This window comes from Mustela nivalis (assembly GCF_964662115.1).
Source record: "Mustela nivalis genome assembly, chromosome: 16".
Lineage (NCBI taxonomy): Eukaryota > Metazoa > Chordata > Mammalia > Carnivora > Mustelidae > Mustela > Mustela nivalis.
In genome coordinates this window covers 26,978,165-26,997,916 of record NC_139035.1, presented here as the reverse complement: position 1 = coordinate 26,997,916, position 19,752 = coordinate 26,978,165, and the positions used below count along the sequence as shown (strand labels likewise).

The 19,752-nt window shown below is 49.8% G+C and overlaps 1 protein-coding gene across 2 annotated transcripts in view; it reads left to right on the top strand.

The window, feature by feature from the left end:
• Window positions 1-4,153: 4,153 nt before the first annotated feature.
• Window positions 4,154-19,752, top strand: part of TNN (tenascin N) — a 51,672-nt gene continuing 36,073 nt past the window's right edge. The window contains exons 1-5 of one of the 2 annotated variants that reach the window (XM_082704385.1): window positions 4,154-4,589; window positions 5,824-6,198; window positions 6,713-6,976; window positions 10,385-10,570; window positions 11,744-11,833. In XM_082704385.1, coding sequence (XP_082560511.1) covers window positions 4,184-4,589; window positions 5,824-6,198; window positions 6,713-6,976; window positions 10,385-10,570; window positions 11,744-11,833 — 1,321 coding nt within the window. In that variant the 5' untranslated portion in view covers window positions 4,154-4,183. The remainder of the gene's footprint in view (window positions 4,590-5,823; window positions 6,199-6,712; window positions 6,977-10,384; window positions 10,571-11,743; window positions 11,834-19,752) is intronic. The other variant, XM_082704384.1, reaches the window with a different exon arrangement.

The window sequence follows — 19,752 nt, the reverse complement described above, 5'->3', positions numbered from 1 at the left end:
TGAGCCAGGTACACGTTCTCTCCTGGGCCAAGTACTTGGGTCAAAAGACCTTGGGGTCATGCAGGGCCTGTGCTGGGGGTCACTGGCAGAATATGCCCAAGAGAGTTTGGGGAAGGAGTGACAAGTTTTCCAGGTGACATGTGTGATATCAGGGCTTCCCAAGCCAACATCTGCCCCACTTTCCTTCATAGTTCAGTAATGTCCACCCTGTCATTTGAGGGCAGAATATTAAAAAATATCTTTTTAACTCTACTGGAAATAGATGATACAATTTTTCTAAAACCCAAATCAGTGCTCTCATTTGCTTGTGGTTAACTGTAAAGGCAGGATGAGGTAATAAGGGAACCAAAGAAAGGCTGGATGAGGTAATAAGGGAACCAAACTTAAGTAGAAAGGTCTGTCATGGTGGCTAGAAATTGGCTGCCACTCTCTTTGCTGTACGTAGTGTTTTTTACTTCTGACCAGGGTGTGCATCTTTCTTTGTGGAAAATGAGGTGATGTCCTAGGATAGGACACGGCTATCTGGGACCCGGGGTCCATTCTTCTCCTCTGGCCCAGCCTTAGTTGACATCTCTCCCTACAGACACAAGTCCTGGTCTGCTTTGTGTCTCTTAGGAAGACACTTCTCCACATCTTATAAGAAGCGAGCAGGATTTAACCATTTTATTGGGGGAAAAACTAATTATCTTTCTAGGAGATCATCCTTGGCACTGCTCAGAGGAAGTGCAGGTACAGGGTTTAGTTACAGAGCAATTAATTTTGAATTGAGCATCCAGTAAGCCTTGAGTTTCTTTTATTTTCCGAAGACCCCTCTCTTAATATGATATGCAAGAGGACGTTGGTTTCTTTTTCACATGGAGTGATCTTCTCACTGTTTTGTTTTTTTTTTTTTTTAAATCTGGGGCAGTACATACAGCAGAGAGATGAAGAACACTGATAAGGAGAATGGACAGATCTGGTATTTGATGTCAGCTCTGCTGCTTACTAGCTGTGTGACCTTGGGCAAGGTACTTAACCTCTCTGAATACCTGTAACAATGAATGATATCAAGGGACTCCCAGGATTTTGAGTGAGAATAACATTTATAAAGTGCCCAGCACAGTCCACCTCATCTAATAAATACATACGTGAAAAACCTAGGTGCTATTATTACTTAGTACCCAAAATATGACCTTGGCTAGGATTGTGTAATGAGACCAGAGACACAGAAGGGATGGACATATTCATGACCATGGCCATGCCTGGGATGACAGGGATGTCTGGGTGAGGAACATACATACAGAATCTGGAGCCATCGGCGTGTGGCCAGAAATTGGAGCCGCAGGGGTGGGTGTGGCCACCAAGGGAGAATGAATAGAGCACCGGACGTGTGTGTCTCCCAGGGCAGAACCAGGAGGACCAGCCATCCAGCTGGCCATTGGCAGCACATACTTCAGAGAGCCCTTCTGGAAAACCAATGCCAAGGCCGTCTTTGTTCTGAGTTTTAATATGCCTCTACCCCCCACCTCCCCATGTTCCCTACCATCCCTCTGACAGTCAGAATTAAAGACAAGATGGGAGTCAATGAGTCTGATTCTGGGGACACCTGGTTTCCTGTGGATTCCCATAGGCACTTTCCGTGGCTGTAAACACCCTTTGTCTCACACATTCCTACAGCGTTTACTAAGTGATTCCTCACCCCGAAAACATGTTCATTCGGAAAGTTATCCTGCATTTCCCTGGATGACATTTGCTGCCCTGTCCACCCCCACCACCCCCACTCTGATGGAGCTCTGTCTCTGGTCAGACATCTGCATAGGGACAGCGCTGGTGAGGTCATCCCATCCCTATGCTCCTACCCCAGGCGAGTCTCCTGCCACGTGTTGGAAGGAAAGCCAGCAGGCTTCTCCTCTCGCTCATTACACTTGACAAAAGTGCTAGGTTGAGGATCCCTCCTTCCCTTCCTCTTTTGAGCAATCACCCTGCCCAGGGAAATCTAAGCTCAACTCGGGGAATCCAAGAGGCTGCAATTAGCAAAGACATCTTGTTACAAGCGACAGGCGGCAGAAGGGCCGGCGACACTGAAGGCTCCTGCGAGGGCTTCTGGGGTTTCTCATATTCCAGAATTCCAAAAACAAACACTGGGAGACTGGGCTGCGCACAGCCTTGCTGCGGTTTAGGGCAGGAGTCTGTGGCTATTTTGCATTCGTGCAGAACTTCTTCAAAAAGCCATCTGTACTCCATTTGCGTCTCAGAAGAGATGGAGCCATAGGGTGGGGGTGGGGTCGGGATGGCAGGAGTGGGCAGAGAAGTCCGAGCCTGCTTTCTGGCTCCACTGCTGCCTAGGAAGGGGATTTGGGAGGGAAAACTCCATACTAAGAGTTTGCCTTTGAGATTAGCATGTGCGGCTATTGGAGGAGATGGAAGTCTTGGGGGGGTGGTTAAGGGCTCAGTTAGTGGACACTGTGTAGACCGAGTTTGCAGCCTTGTACTTTCGCTGCATAATCAAGGGCACACTGCTTCACACCCCTGACTCTCAGTCCCTGCCTTGGGGAAGGAACAGAGCTCTATGTGTGACTGTGTTATCATGGGGATGAACTTCGGAGGACAGCAATGGTGAAATATGGTTATTTCTACCCTATACCTGCCTTCCAACTCACTCTACTGGCCCTCCCCAACCTCCTTCTCCTCTGACAAAAGTCCCAAGCGGATTCCAGAGCTGCCTGATTACTTTGGGTATCGGAAGAGCACCCTCTTGTGAAGAGGGGGTCCCTCCCAATAGGAAAGCCTCTATCTTCCATCCAGGTCCCCCATGTTGTCAGTGTCTGTACCAATACTTGAGAGTCTTGAGTTGGTCACAGATGCCCTGCGGCTCACTTTCTAGCTGAGGGCTGTGCCACAACAGCCCAGCTAAGAGGTGTTCTGGTGAATGCGTGCCCCTCAGTAAATGCGAGGCCAAGGCCCTGGCTTGGTCTCCTGGGGTCTTCTTGGCCTTGGTCTGATAGTGGTGAAGGATGTGTCATTCTGGAGAAGGGCTGGGGAGGCATCCTGTTACACACGGATGGAGCTGAAGGCTCACACTTCCTGGGGCCAGACTAGAGGTGAAACCCAGCAGCCTGTTCCTGCCCCCGTGACCTGGACTGACTGACAAAGCGGGCCAGCTGGGCATGGATGGCTTTGAGGGTGACTGAGCCCCTTGGCTTGTGTGATTCTGTGCTCCTGCTTTGGGAGGGCTCCAAGGAATTGGCCTTGGGTCCTTTCCTTAGGAGGCTGACAGCCTCACGGGGAGACAAACTGTGTACAAGAGTAACTATAACACAGTAAACCATCAGGAGGCCCCCAGAGGAACCGACACATTTCTCAGAATGCTCAGCATAAGGAGAGCTAGTTTCCACTGGGAGTGAGATGGGGGGGGGGCGGTGGCAGGAGAGAAGGCTTCATGGAGAAGGCATTTGCGTTGGAAATTCTGGTCTTTTACTGGCTTGAAGGCAGAGGTGGTGAGAACCCTGGCCCAGCATCTGAGTACAGGCTCTTCCCTTCCTGGATGTGGAACCTGGGCCCACGAGCTCCATCCCTTGAGCCATGGTTTTCTCACGTGTGACATGGGATGATGAGCATGGACGCTGGAGCTGGACTGCCTGCATGGAAATTCTGCCGCTCTTGGCTGCTTGCCTGTGGGCAAGTCATTTTAGGCTGACCAAGTCTCAGATTTTACATCTGTAAAATGGAGTACAAATAATATACTCCACGAAGGATTGTTGTGAGGATTGAATTGGTACACAGCATTCTTTCTAAGTGCAGGTGTTCTGTAGGTGGTGTTGACGGGGCGGGTAATACTAGGAGTGTGGTATAGATTAGGGTTGGGGGCAGCTGGTCACAGTAGGCCCTTTATAGGAGACAGTTGCTATCCTTGTTATTATTAATCAGATGAGTATAGAATTAGAGTGAAGAGGCGGGTCTCCCGGTACTGAGCGGTGTAAGCAAAGTCAGGAGGCGGGAATGGACAATGTGTGAGAAAGGACAAAAAGTTTGGTTTGGAGCCTCAGGACCTACAGGATGAAATATGCCTGCTGGCTTCTCAGCCTTGTGGTCTCCTAGAAGTCATTCAAAAGTCCAGATTCCATCAGCAAATCCCCATGGCTTGTCTTTTACATCTTTCCTGGGTACAGGTCTCCTAGAGGGTCTGCTCCCTGTCTCTCGGAGGATGGGTCTCCAGGGGACATTCTGCTTCCCCCTGGGGCTCCTCGTTGGCTCTGTGCTTTTGGTGGCATCAGCCCCAGCCACTCTCGAACCTCACGGCTGCAGCGACAAGGAGCAACAGGTCACCGTCAGCCATACCTACAAGATTGACGTGCCCAAGTCTGCACTGGTCCAGGTGGAGACTGACCCTCAGCCCCTCAGCGATGATGGGGCCTCACTCCTGGCCCCAGGGGAGGCTGAGGAACAGAACATCATCTTCAGGCACAACATCCGCCTGCAGACGCCACAGAAGGACTGTGAGCTGGCAGGCAGCGTACGAGACCTCCTGGCCCGGGTGATGAAGTTGGAGGAGGAGATGGCGGAGATGAGGGCGAAGTGCAATGTCCAACACTGCTGCCAAGGCGCTGCTGGTGAGCTCGCCACCTGGTATTCATTCAACAAACCCTCACTGGGCACCTGTTATGTGCCAGGTGCTCTCTGTGAGTCTGGCAGGCGGGCAGGGTGTGGGGGGGGTTGTCTTGTCTTTCCAACTAGCCCCAGGCAGTATCCGTAAGCCTCAGTAGGCAGGGACCAGCAACTCTTAAAGTGAGTCTGGACTCCTGGGTTTAGGCTTATAGGTGCCCTTTGTGGGTCCAGTATCCACAGGAAGGGGGAGCAGTGGGAAAGAGAGGAAAGCTGGTCGGCTCTGGAGCTAGACGGGACCTGGTACAAATCCAGTCTTGTCACTATTTAGTGGCGTAACTCTGAGTAAAGTCCTGAAGTTTTCAAAACTGTCCAATTAGGATAATTCTATCACCTAGTCCAGTTCTCAGAACTGCAGACACTGTACAGAAGTTTCCTGGCCCGTAGTAGATATTTAGCAAAGCAGATCCAAATCATAACGGGTGGTATGTTGACATCCCTTTCTATGCTGGGGGAAAAGCCATGGTTGAGAACATCTATATACCAGACAGACACCTGGGTCCCAGGGCCACCACCACAGTGATACAGCATGCACGGCAGTGGCGGAAACTCCCTGACAAAAATGTCTAGGACGGAAAGAGGGTGTTCTGAGAAGCAGGAGCTGGGCTGCTGACCGGCCAGGGCCTCCAACTGCCTCTTGCTGCCTGTGCCTAGAGAGGGGAGCCTGGGGGAATCCCTTTTTCCACTCCTCAGGCCCAGAGTGTGAATGGCCTATTGGGGGAGCTTCTGCAGCCCACTTTTCCAGGCTTCAGTGTGGGCTAATTTTCCAAGGAGCCAGCCTTGCTAAGGTCCAGCCTGCTCCCAGGCATCCTGGATCTCTCCTGCCTGTCCCCCCGGAAGCCTGCCCCTCAGCACAAGCGGGCCCGCTGATGCCCAGGCTGGAGCAGTGCTCGCGCCTTCACGGTTAGGTCCTCAATACTTACCTCCATTTAGAGCAGAGAGAACCAGAACTCACCTGAGCACTTGGATGAGAAGGGAAAGGGATGGGACTTCACGTGGCGTTTGGGGAGTGAAAGAACACGTCTGTAGCTGCCGCAGGTTGGAGTCTGGCCCAGGTTAAAAAGGGCAGACCCCTGTCTTAATCCCAGGCCCTGGCCTCCTAGGAAGGAGGTGGCGAGAGGGCCTCGGCCCTCGGCGCACTTGGCCGCCCTAACCCCCAGCCTGCTCTCCTCTCGCCCACAGGTGGGAGCCACGACTGCAGCGGCCACGGAACCTTCTCGCCGGACACCTGCACCTGCCGCTGCGAGCAGGGCTGGGAGGGCGCGGCGTGCGAGCGGCCCGCCTGCCCCGGGGCGTGCAGCGGTCACGGGCACTGCGCCGCCGGCCGCTGCGAGTGCGAGCCGCCCTATGCGGGCGCCGACTGCGCCTACCCCGCCTGCCCGGACGACTGCAGCGGCCACGGCGCGTGCGTGCGCGGGGTCTGCCAGTGCCATGACGACTTCACAGCCGAGGACTGCAGCGAGCGCCGCTGCCCCGGCGACTGCAGCGGCCACGGCTTCTGCGACACGGGCGAGTGTTACTGCGAGGAGGGCTTCAGAGGCCTCGACTGCGCCCAGGGTGAGCCGACCGCGAGGCCCGACTCTCTCCTGTCCCCGCCTTTAGCCGTCGGGACACCCGGGCCGCGCAGGGAAGTGGCCTCTGGTCCACCTCGGAAGCCCCGGGGTGGGGGTAGGGGGCTTGTAAAACACGGATTGCTGGGTTGGCCGGAGATTCCAATGCAGGGGGCCTGGGGTGGGGCCCGAGGATCTGCATTAATAACCGGTTCCAGCGGCTGTTGGTGCTACTGGTCTGAGAACCATCCTTCTTTTGTGACCTGATGGTGGTGTGTGTGTGTGTGAGTGCGCGCGCGCGCGCGCGCGCGCGCGCGTCTAGGGCTGATTGAGTGGGCGTCAACTCCCAACCACTTAGCTTCTGGCAAGACGGGTTGGAGGGGGGGGGCAAGGGTGTGGTGGGTGGTCCAGATTCGTACCTGCCACCAGAGTTAAGTATATAGTGGGTGCTCGGTGACATTGGTTGTGCCTTTTCGCCCCTGTTTCCTCCCCTCCCCACATCTCTGGTGTTCTGCATACAGTGGTGGCTCCCCAGGGCCTGCAGCTGCTCAGGAGCACGGAGGATTCCCTGCTGGTGAGCTGGGAGCCCTCCAGCGAGGTGGACCACTACCTCCTCAGCTACTACCCTCTGGGGCAGGAGCTCTCTGGGAAGCAGATCCAAGTGCCCAAGGAGCAGCACACCTACGAGATCACTGGTTTGCAGCCTGGAACCAAGTACATAGTTACCCTGCGCAACGTGAAGAAAGAAGTTTCCAGCAGCCCACAGCATCTGCTTGCCATGACAGGTGAGGGATGCCTCAGGTTTCCCAGGGAAGGCCCCATTTTAAATATTTCTCCCATCGTCCCCACAAATACCTAATACTCAGAACATTGCCCTCGTTTGGGGTTGAAAAACATGCCTGCTGCAGTCCTGCTTTCTGGAGAAAAATCTCTCAGCTTTTCTTGGCTCCCTTCTCTCAGTTCTGCCAAGGCAGGGATAGAGCCTGCTGGCCTGGGGCCCAAGCAGTCCCAAGCAGTCTTCTCTGCCCCTGAGCCAAGGAGGCTTTAAGGCCATTCAGCAAACTGGAGTTGGGATGGGTGAAGGTTTACTGAAGCCACCTGTATCAGAGTCATCTTAGCAGGAAAGAGAGAGGGAAAATAGTAATTGAAGACAGTTTAGGGAAGAGGCATGGATGGATAGGATTTGGCTGGTAGAACACTCTAGATCTAGCATCAGTGGGGGTCCACCCCAATCTGAAGGAGTAGGGATGGAAATTGGTAGTGAGACCCAAAAAGAGCTATAGGAGAGGGCTGTCTGAGGAAGCCATTTGGGTAGGGATGCAGGCCATCTCTCATGGCCTTACCAGAAGGGAGGGAAGGAGATCAGGAACTCTCTATCCTGCCTTCTGAGCTCCTGGTAACTCACTGGTTGAACGTAACAAGAAGCCAGAGGGCAAGGGGATTGACCAACCCAATTCATAGCAGTCATCATCTGGGATACACAGGAGGACAGAAGATGGATTTGGCGGGACAGAGTCTCCAGTGCACCACCAAATACTACCAAAGTGTTTGTAAAGACAAGCCTCATAGCTTACTGTTTAGAGATTCTTGTTTTCTCATGAAAGTTCTTAAAGCAGCTTAGATCTTCAGGAATTTGGAGAAACCCAGTTAATCTGAGTGATTCTGATCCCTTCATTCACTCACCTTATTTTACTGAACATCTACTTTGTACCAGCCACTGTTTTAGATGCTGATAAAAATCAGCTGCCTCTACCTTTCACTAAACTCCCGGGGAAAGTTCTGGGAGACCCAGGTGGTTGGGCTTTTGGGCCCATCGTTTTCTCTGCAGAAGCATCAAGCTGCCTATCCTGTTCGGTGGTGGGGATAGGGATGGCTCCATGTTGGAAAGGGCCGTGAAGGACCTGTCATCCTGGGGGTATAATCTGTGATTGCCTTTGTCGACCCCCTCCGGCCAGAGGCCCCTTGGGACACCCCTGGAGTCAAGCAGGTTGGGTTTATTGACTGTTGGTGTGGGACAACACACCACAGGGTCTTGTATGTCTCAAGAAGGGCATTAGAAAGGACTAGAAAAGGATTGGGGCTTGTGTTGGGTGATTGGGGGGAAGTTGAAGGCAGTAGGGGTTTGCTTTGGCTTGCATGCCTTCGTCAAGGGGAGTAAACTCCATGACTGGTAACTTAGTGAACCTTTTCTAGAAAAAGCCAACTACAGGGAGGCTAAAACCATCATCAGAGAAGAAGGGTAGTCACTCGTATTAGTCAGGGGAGAGAATGTTGGTTTTTTTTGTGGTTTGGACAGTGTTCCTGCTTTTGCCTGTATTCAGCCATGATTACGGAATGGCTTTCTTTTGTCTTCAGCTATCATGACCACACAGTGGCCTTTCTGATGCTGATGTTCTGTGAAATCATTTATGCTCAGTGGGAGTGCACCCAAGCTAACCTGGGAGAACCAGGCCAGCTCCCAATGAAGAGCAGAGACAGCTGTTCTGAAAGTCTTAGTAACCCCTCTTGGCTTCTACACTAGGGACTTGTGAACTCTTGCAGCTGTGAAGCTTGTCTTTCTTTCTAATCTGATCCATGTTAAACCCTTTCTGCTTCCTCCTCAGGGAAACCCCAGTCTGAAAGGCACCTATCTCCATAATAATCTTGAATATTTTCATTAAGTCTCTGCTTTTTCGTTTGTGAGCTGTATAGGTCCCTTCTGTGATCCTTGAGTCACTTTTATTACTGACCTCTTGACCTGTTCCTTTAAGGAATTTCTATCTTTGAAGGAAGAAGCTGGAGGCTGGGAGATGGAAGCCAGTAGGTTGGAGGAAATTCTTCAGAGAAAAGGCTCTGTGAGATTCTTGTTCATAGCAGAGTGAATCAGAAACATTCAGACCCAAGGGACCTCAAGAGCACCAAGTTCACCCCCTGCCTGATGCACAAATTCTGTGTCCCATGTCCTTGACAAATTCTCTGTCCCATGTCCTTGACAAGGGAGCACCACCAGGGCAGTGAAAATGGGTACGTGAGCAAGGAAGGGGCAAGGCTGAGAGCTTAGGGGCTTCAAACTTCATGTCAGGTGACATCCATTGGATATGGCTGTTGAATATGGCCATTGGATACGGCCATTGGAACCCACCGCTCTCAAAGACCCAGTCCCCTCCCCAGCCACTGCCCAAAAGTTCTTCTCTTGGAACCACATCAGTGATCCATTCCTTTGCATGAATCATTATAATTTCATTTTTTTTTTTTTACAAGTGGCAGGGTAAACATTTAGCCATTAATACTTGACTATGAATAAATAAGTACAGTAACTCCAATAACTCTCCTCTGCAGGCTGGACAGGTTGGGCAGCTGAGGTCACCAGGTCTAAACTCTGGTAGAAGGCACAGCGAAGATACTCAGGAGGACCAAGCTAAAATTCACCTATTTTACAGTTTTCCCTCATGTTAGTCTTTTTTATTTTAAATTTATTTAACAGACAGAAATCACAAGTAGGCAGAGATGTAGGAAGAGGGAGAGGAGGAAGCAGGCTCCCCGCTGAGCAGAGAGCCTGATATGGGGTTCAGTCCCAAGACTGTGGGATCATGACCTGAGCCGAAGGCAGAGGCTTTAACCCACTGAGCCACCCAGGTGCCGCCCTCCCCCCACCCCTTATATTAGTCTTTACAGGTGAATGTGAGAGGCAAAGAAGGGGCTGTAATTTGGGAGATGGAGGAAGAGACTGGTTGTATTATCAGTATTATACTCGAGATAATTTCAAAAGCATTCCCATACTTTACATGGGAGAAGCTGAGCTTCTCCTGGGATTGTCTTTGAGGGCACGGTGCTGCAGCTAAAGGGTGTGTTTCATTCAGAGTGGCCTGACCCCTGGGTCTGGAAGTTTGCATGGCTGGCTAGAGACGTGCGGTCCAGGGCTTGGCCCATGGCAGCTTTGACAGGGAGGTCAGCATGGCATCTGATGGGATGGGGTGGGAGGTAGGAGGCTTTCTCAGAAGATAGTCTGTCCTCCGTGGATAATGTGAGAGCCAACAATTTATTTGCTATTTTGGTAGTTTTAAGACGCCTGTTAAGGATATGTGTGCTGGGGTGAAGCATGTTCTCAGTGTGTCTGGAAAGGCCACTGACCTTACTAGGCCAATGACAGCTCCAGACATGCCTGAGCTCTTCCCTTCACTGCTTTCTCCCACCTTCTCTAACACCTGACCTAGATCTTGCTGCTCTTGGCACTGCGTGGGTGACGGATGAGACAGAGAACTCGCTTGATGTGGAGTGGGAGAACCCCCCAACTGAGGTGGACTACTACAAGCTGCAATACGGCCCCCTCACAGGGCAGGAGGTGGCCGAGGTCACTGTGCCCAAGAGCAGTGACCCCAAGAGTCGCTATGACATCACCGGTAAGAGCCAACACTGGGAATGTTGGGATGTTTGCCATGGACGCTGAGGTGGGGACAGTGGGCACAGAAGGTCCTGGGGTCCTAGGAATCCCTTGAACTCTTGACTCTGGAAACTCCCAGACAAGTGCCCAGTTGGTTGACCTGCAGAATGGGCTCTAGCATCCCAGAGCTGACTCTGGAATCTCAGAGCAGCTGGCTGACAGAGGACAGCCCAATGTCCTCTTAAAAACCGTGTCTGTGTCTCAGGGTGGATATGTCGATGTAGACATTCCTTTTGAAAGAACTCTGTGTGTGTGTGTGTGTGTGTGTGTGTGTGAGAGAGAGAGAGAGAGAGAGAGAGAGAGAGAGAAAGAGAGACTGGTTTATTTGGCATGGTGCATGGAAGAGTGATGCTGGGCGGCCTGGGTGGGGAGATCCTTGTCCCATTTGACCAAGTCAATCTACTGAGAGCTGAAAATCCGATGGCCGCTAGCGAAACAGGGCCCTGCAGGGCTGGCTCACATTTTGTGACTCCCAAAGCTTGGAGAATTTTCAGGGCTCTCTTTAAGGAATATAATACACTATCATGAATACCTAAAGAGCTACCCTTGGAGGTAGCCCATGCAAGGGAGGGGGCCCTGAGCTTACTAGCTCCACGGTTTCGTCCTCCTCTGCTGTCCGCTCTGTGCCCTCCATCTTGAAAGGACATCTTGGGCTTCCCAGTGTCTGCAGAGCGGAGAGCAGCGTGCGTGCCTCCCACATACTGCTCTGTCTGGGCCACCTAGAGCAGTAATTCCAACCACGGCGACAGAGAAACAGACAAGAAAAGGCAATGCAGAGAAGAAAATCATGGGATACGATTAGGCTAATTATTACAATGAGGCAGAAAGAAACTTTTGAGGGAGAAGGATTGTTGGGGGGCAGAAAGCCAGTTGGGCTGTAAATAAAATTGGGAAAGCAGTGCTTGGCGGCCCAACAAAGGAGTTCCCTTATGTTCACCTCATCTACTCTGGCCCCCCGCACCCCCTGAAGCGCCTTGATGGTGCCTCATACTCCTGGCCCCAGCACTCTTTCTCTGCCTTAGATTCCTCTTGGCGTGAGAAGCACCCCTCCTCCCACGAGGGAACTCCTTGGGGAGAGCAGGTTAGGGGCAAGGGTCTGGGGGCCCAAACTCACCAAGCTACTTGTTGGCAGGTCTGCAGCCCGGGACAGAATACAAGATCACCGTTGTTCCCATGAAAGGAGAACTGGAGGGCAAGCCGATTCTCCTGAACGGCAGGACAGGTAGAAGCAATGTAGAAGCACTGTGCCCACTTCTCAAGTTCTCTTTCTGATATTTTTTTTGGCTGACTCCTCTCTGGATAAGAACACTGGGATTTGTATGTACTGACTTCGGTTTTGTGGGGCTGGGGAGGGGAAGGGAACTTTTCCTATTTGAAATGTGTCTTACCATTGAAAATCTCCCCCAGGATCTTGGAGTCAAGGGGAAAGACCATTTCTGACACCTTTCTGCTTGTTTTATTAGCTTTTACCCCTGGAATATTTTTACTCAGTATCTTGGACCAAGGCACACAGATCCCTATTACCTAATACAGGTGATCTGTAATTTTTTTTCTCTTTATTCCTGTGGTTTTTTTTTTTTTTTTCCTGATGATCACATGCAAACACTCTGGTTTAAAAAGTCAGAAGATTTTAAAGACTCTCACGTGGGAGCAGTGGTATATTTAACATCTGTGGATTGCGAAAACATCAATAGTGACAGACGTTATAAATCAGTAACATTTGATGATAGATTTGTCATTTCTGAGTCGGAAAAGAATTCGAAATCTCTGTAGTCATATATGCCACCAAAATCCACGTAGCTCTGAGTTTTGAGCCAATGCTTGAGTCCGTGTGGAATGGTGTGTCTCCTGCAATGCGAAGCTCTTGCCACCCCAAGGTGGGAGGGAACTGGTGAGCTAGACGAGAATGCCACCCAGGGGAGGCTAGTCCTCGAAGCCGACCAATAATTTTGAGACTTTCTTGAAACGCATTTTAGTTCTTTTCGATTCCCTCTTGTCAGGAGCTGGCCAGGGTGGTGAGACGGTGCAGGAATGGAATTCGCTATTTCGGGTTGCCTAACAGATCGCGTATCTGTAGTGTGAAAGCTAGAGTCAGCCAGACAGTTGTGAAAGCTAAGCTGTAACTTCGTTTAGGAATGAGACAATACAGACTGTGCAGCCTGCCTGAGCAGTGGACGGGTGAAGACTTCGAGTGGGCTGGAAAATGGCAAGGGCTTCCTTGCTAGCTGTGAATTCACTGAGAATGTCCTAGGCATCAGGCATTATGCGAATGAAAGACTTCTCATAATGGAGCCCATTTAGTTCTTTCCGTAACTGTGTGGTAGGTCCTACTATTATTTCTAAGTCACATATTAAAAAACAACAACACCTGGGAAGTTAAACTCAGGATCGCCTAGCCAAGGAATGACAGAGCTGGGATTTGAACCTAGGATATCCACTTCAGTGATCACAAAACTAAAGTGCCTTCTACTTTTACCTTTTCACCCATTGTTTCTGGCTAATTCTCCTACTGTTTACCTCCTAACTAGAAAAATGTCTTCGATTTCTCGTTGATTTAGGACAGTGAGGAACCCCTGTATCTTGGCCTCAGTGGTTGTGATCATCTGGGCTGTTGTTCTCTTTACTCCTCCTTTTTCCAGTGGAAAACCTTCTTGCTGTTGGACTTTTCTTGGAGTTTCTTTTCTTTTCTTTTCCTTTTTTTTTTTTTTATTAAAGTAGACTCCATACCCAGCATGAAGCCCAACACAGGGTTTGAACTCACAACCCTGAGATCAAGACCTGAGCTGAGATCAAGAGTCGGATGTTTAACCAACTGAGCCACCCACGTGTCCCTGTTGCTGGGGTTTCTTAACACAGAAGGCTCATGTCTGCATTATGGGTTCCTTCCTGTTCCACCAGCCTAGGAAACCCTCCACAGTTACCTCTAGCTATCCATTAATTCAGTCGGGAATTCAGTTAATTCAAGCTATCAATTAATTCAACAAAAATAAATTGCAGAGTCCTGCTAGGCACTAGAGACATGGTCCCTCTAGATTCTTCCAAAGATGAAAAGTCCTGGTCCTCGCCTTTCAGGGGCTCATAGCAATAAGATCACTCATCCTTCCAGGCTCAGCTCCAACCTTAGCCTCTCCACTGAAGCCATGTGGGACCACATTAAATAGCAACTGTTTTTGCCTCTGAGTTTTTAGAGCATTTAATCACACATGGCCTTGAATTGCTAGTTAACCTTTCAAGTATGTTATCCCAACTAGAATGTGAGCACTCAAGGAGTGTTTTTATTGTCAATTACATTCTCGAAGCAGGATGGGATATTTTATTGGATAGCAAATAAATTTGTGTCATGTGTCCAATGAACATAAAAAAAAAAAGACACAAGCATTTCTGAGGTCAGGAAACACTTTCAAACCTGGCTAGACTGTTCATTCCTTTAACGGGGGAAAAAAAAAAAGAATCTCTCTTTTCTCCAAATATTTTGCATTGCCCGAGATGGAAAAAGACACCATAATCTTTTTTTTTTTTTAAAGATTTTATTTATTTATCAGAGAGAGAGAGAGAGAGAGAGAGCGAGCGAGTACAGGCAGACAGAGGCAGAGGGAGAAGCAGGCTCCCCGCCAAGCAAGGAGCCCGATGCGGGACTCCATCCCAGGACGCTGGGATCATGACCTGAGCCGAAGGCAGCTGCTTAACCAACTGAGCCACCCAGGCGTCCCAAGACACCATAATCTAAGAACAGCATAACCATGTGCAGGAAAGAAAGGACACAGTTCAGTTATTTTCCATTGAACAAGTCACTCAGGGAACTAATCCTCAAAAGGGAAGGGGTCAATTGAAAATCCTCACCCTGTTAAGGCCCTCAGAGGGCACGGAAGCATCTTCTGGAAAGGCAAGGCTTCCGAAACAGGTCAGCTTCAGAGTAGCAAGCATCAACCAGCCCATTGTCTTCAGGGGAATGACCTTGAACTTCATCTCCAGACACTCCCAGCCATCCCACCTCCAACGACAGGAAGGGAAGGCAACTAAGAGGTGATGCTACCCCTTTGTCCTCAGTTTCTCCATCTGTAAAAGGAGAGGTTGGACTAAACGAGCTTAAAGTCCCTCCTTTTTTTTTTTTACATTATTGTTAGTGCTTTCTTAACTTCCACGATTCATGCTTTTCTGTGGTGAGTCCGGAACAAAGGACTGCTTGCTTTGTTAGAATCCCACCAGCTCCCATGCACAGCGGAACATCCTTGCATACTCACGTGTAAACAATTTTCGTAGAACGTTTCTTTTGACGGTGCTGTGAAATAGCAATTTTGCCTCCCTCTGGATCTTTTCCACTTTTTACCACCTTCTAGACACACTGCTGCATTTGAAGTGGTCCAGGCCCTAAAACTTTCCCTCTTCAGCTCCTTTATATTGCAAGATGAACCTGTCAACATCCAGAGTTCCTGCCTCATACACAGTCACCCACGTGCTCCCAGTGGCTGAAAAAACAACCATGATCTTCATCAATTGAGTACCCGCTGTTTTCTAGGTGCTCAGGGCTCCATACACATTATCTTTGGTCCTTACAATAGCATTCCACACATTATTATTCCCATTTTACATGGGAAAAGTGGAAGCCCACAAAGTTTAGGAGAGTCAGGGTGAACCAGTGAATAGCATTTGAATGTGTTTGCTTGAGGTCAGATCACAAGCTTTCCAGAAGCAAAGCTAGAGGAGAGCAGGAAGAGAGGTTGATCTCTGAACACATTCTCTACCAATAAGGCCTTCAGGATAATTTTATTGCCACAGTGAAAGCAATGGGGGAAGAGGCTGAGAAAGCAAGGTGATGGGACACATGGCTACTGCAGTCCAAAGGAAGGCCTCACTTTCCAGAAACTCACTTTCAAAATAGGGGCATAAAGCCCTATCCCCTGTCTTTGCCCCCAAGCCCGTATCCCTGTAGATTTTAGATCCTGGCTGTGCCATTTTCCACTATGCCAACTGGGTGATTCAGAAGTAGCCACTGGGAATGGAGAAAGCTATTCTGAAGGCCTGTGGCCATGGGCTAAAGCAGGGACATGCGAGGCTGGTGTTCCAGCACAGACTGAGGACAGCCGTGCCCTCCCCAGCCTAGTGGCAAATCTCATTAAAAAGGGGACTAGACTTTCCCGGTGTGCCTAGAGCTCTCCATTAGTCTCCTCTGTCCGCTCAGTTTTGTCAATTAGATCTTCTGAACAGGGGATGCCCTTTATTCTAACACATGCCGTGTAAAGGTCTACCTCCCAAGTCTTGTCTTATGCATTTCTGACCTTCCATGGCCCTGACAAAGGTCTCATCAGGGCAGCCTAGGGTCCAGCAGGTGGGAAGGAAGTTGAGACCTGGGAAGGAGAGCCTGTCTCCTCATCGAGGTTTCTGCTGTGACTCATCTGTGATTCAGCCGTCTGTCTGCAGCTACTGGGAGGCTTTGTTCCATGGAAAAACTGTTTCTGATCCCACATCCCTTCTTGGCAGACGGGAAGGATTTGGCCCGCTCAGCTGGCTTCTTCCCGCCATGTGGCCCACCATCAGGGTCCCATCACTGAGGCTGTCCTCTGGCTTCTGCATCTCAGTGTCTGGTTCCCATCCTTAGGGAACAGTTCCATGAGGACTCTCCTTCTGGCTCAGGGTGTCCCTGTTAAGAGATTGAAAGAAAGGACAGGGTCCTGAGTTCCAGGCTGGCCGGGACTCTAACTGGCTTTATGACCTTGAAGAAGTCAAGGTCATGGATGTCCTCTCTGGGCTGGGTCTCTGGAACCCTGGCATGGGAGGATTCTTATTCTTATCCCTCTTATTCTTCATCGCCAAGATGCCTTTCCTGGCCCTCCATTCCTCGAGTGCTCTGGGACTATTGAGGGAACAGGGTGTATCAGGGCTGGTTATGCTCACTTGGGTACAGTGGCTCTTGAGAGGGCCGCACACACAGGTCCCTGACCTCGCAAGGCAGAGGTCTGTGCTGTGGGTCCCGCAGCTATGGTACTGAGCACTGCTCTGGGCCAGGGAGGGCTAGTGGGGGCACTCCTGGGACCATGGGGGTGTACAGCTACAGGTCCTTTTGGAGACTATGAGGACCAGGGACTTTAAGAGGCAGGATATAGGGTGTTCTTGTCCTCTTTGTCCCCGTCCTCACTTCCCATTCTAAATGTCCCCGTTCCCAAGTCAGCTCTGGTTTCCCAGATTCACATGTTACCTTTGGAGGCTCTCTTCATTCTCTCCCTGTCCTGTGCGGAATCATGCTTTGCATAGAAAGGGGAACAGGGTGGGAAAGGAGTTCTCTCTCTCGTGCACCCTGTCCCCCGAGCATCCTCTGAGAGCTTGCTTGAACCTCCAGAGGCCTGCGATGTGGCCCTGTTGTTTGCGGCACCGCCTGCTCTGCCCAGTGGCTCTCCCCAAAGCCTGAGTGTAAGACTATTTCCCTGTTCCAGCTGTCACTGTGAGCTTCGGTCCCCGGCTGCAGCTGGATTCGGATTGCAGGAACCTTTCAGATCACACTTGATTTTATTTATGGATTGTTCTTATTTCTGTAAGAAAAGGCTGGTGGTAGTGCTGCATGGGACATAGAAAGTGGAGATGCCTTCCGCTTCCGCAGTCGTCCACAGAGAGGAACGGTTCACATATTGGCACTTTAGGCGTCCAGTTGCAAATTCTTGGTCCCATTCTCCTCACCTTCTTCTTCAACACCCCCCCCCCCCCCCCGCCGCAAGCCCTCCATCTCTGTAAAGGGTCAGCCCCGTCTGCAAATCGCTCAGGCCTCAAAATAACGTGGAATGATGGAAGGATGGATTTGTGTCCCACATCAGTAACGTCAGCAGATTCTGACAAGTGTATGTTTGAAATCTCTCCGATCCAAACTTTCTCATGGCTTTCATCTCTGACACATTGGTCCACATTCCTGTTTTCTCCTGCTGTTGGGGTGGCCTCCCAGGTGACTTCTACTGTCAACCCACTAGACCCCTACTCTATCCGGCAGCCAGAGGGATCCTTTGATAATGCAGGTCAGATCATGCCATTCTTTTGTGTGAACCCCCAGAAGTTTCTTATCTCATTCAATGCAAAAGCCACAGTCTTTGAAGGCTGTCCACAGTCCACTCAGCCCTCACCTTCCAGGCCTGCCCTGCAGCCACTCAGCCCCATCACTGACTCTGTCCAGATGTTCTGACCTCTTGCTGTTCCCTTTATGTGTGGAGTAGGGCCTTTGCACCTGCTGCTCCTTTTGCCTAGAATGAGGTTCCTAGCCCACTGCCTCACTTCATCTCAGTCTCTGTTCAGACGTTCCCTTCCCAGCAAGCCAGCTCTTTCCTGACCTCCTTATCTAAACTCATAGATATCTTTTGTTCAACATTTCTATTCCTATATCTTGCCTTATTGGGCTTCCTAATACCATCACCGCTTGTTTATCGTCCATCTCCTTCAGGAAAATGTAAATCCCATAGGAGGGAGTCTTTATTCTGTTCATTGCTTATACAGTTGATCCTTAAACAACATGGATTGGAACGGCCGGGTCCCCACTTGTGTGCAGATTGTTTTCAATAAATATATGGGAAATTTTTTTGAGATTTGTGACAATTGGGAAAAACCCCCAGACAAACCAAGTAGTCTAGAAATCCTGAGAAAACTAAGAAAAAGGAGGTATTATTGTAAGAATACAGTCTACGGCACATCTAACATACAAGATATGTGTCACTCGAATATTGTCGGTGAGGCTTCTGGTCAGTGTTTGGTTATGAGTCACATTTTTAGCGAGTCAGAAGTTACAGGTGGCTTTTGGACTGAGCAGAAGAATTGAGGGACTTAATTCCTGCATTGTTCAGGGGTCAGCTCTATTGGTATCCTAGGGCTGCTGTAGCAAAGGAGCAAAAACTGGGTGGTTTAAAACAATAGAAATTTATTGTCTCCCAGTTGTGGAAGCTGGAGGTCTGAAATCGAGGTGTCTGCAGCGGCATGTGGTCTGACAGTTTTAGGGGAAAATCATTCCTCTCCTCTTCTAGCTTCTGCTGTTTGTTGGCAGTCCTTGGCCTTCCTTGCCCTATAGATGCAGTGTTCCTGCCACATGGCTGGCTTCTCCCCATGCGTCCTCATATCGTCTTCCCTGTGTGTATGCATCTGGCTCTGTGTCTGAACTCCCTCTTCTTACAGGACACCTGGCATATTGGATTAGACTTACTCTAATGACCTCATTTTATTATTATTATTTTTTAAGATTTTATTTATTTATTTGACAGAGATCACAAGTAGGCAGAGAAGCAGGCAGAGAGAGAGGAGGAAGCAGGCTCCCTGCTGAGCAGAGAGCCCAATGTGGGGCTCGATCCCAGGACCCTGGGATCATGACCTGAGCCAAAGGCAGAGGATTTAACCCACTGAGCCACCCAGGCACCACCCCCCTTTTTAAAAGCAGGTTTCTTTCTTTCTTTCTTTCTTTCTTTTTTTTGGACAGACAGAGATCACAAGTAGAGAGGCAGGCAGAGAGAGAGAAGTGGGGAAAGCAGGCTCCCCGCTGAGCAGACAGCCTGATGCAGGAATCAATCCCAGGACCCTGAGATCATGACCTGAGCTGAAGGCAGAGGCTTAACCCACTGAGCCACCCAGGTGTCCCTAATGACCATATTTTAAACTGCTCATCTCTAGAAAGAACTTATTTCCAAATAAGGTCACATTTTGACAGATTTTTTTATTATTTATTTATTTATTTATTTGCGGGGTAGGGAGGGGAACACACTTTAATTTATAACTGATTTAAATTGAATTCCCAGCTTCAACTAGGCATTTGAGGAATGTGTATAGAATGTGTAAGTGACTTCATTTACTAGCCCAGTGACCTTGGGCTAGTCATCTAACCTTTCTGAGCCTGGTAGACAGTTAGTGCCTAAAACTTATCACTATTATTAATTTTCCAAACTAGTACATGGGGCATCTGATAATGCCTTGAATTATTACTATGAGGTTTGATAAAGTGATATGTGGAAAGCACCTTGCATTTAGTATATGCTCAATCAGTGACAGCTGATTTATTAAACAAGATATGCATTGCCTCTAGTGATGGAACTTGCACACAAGTAAGACACCGCCATTGTGCTCGAGGAAGGTAATTCTAGTCAACGTGAAAAAGTTGTAACTTCTCTGCTGGGGAATCCTGAGCCA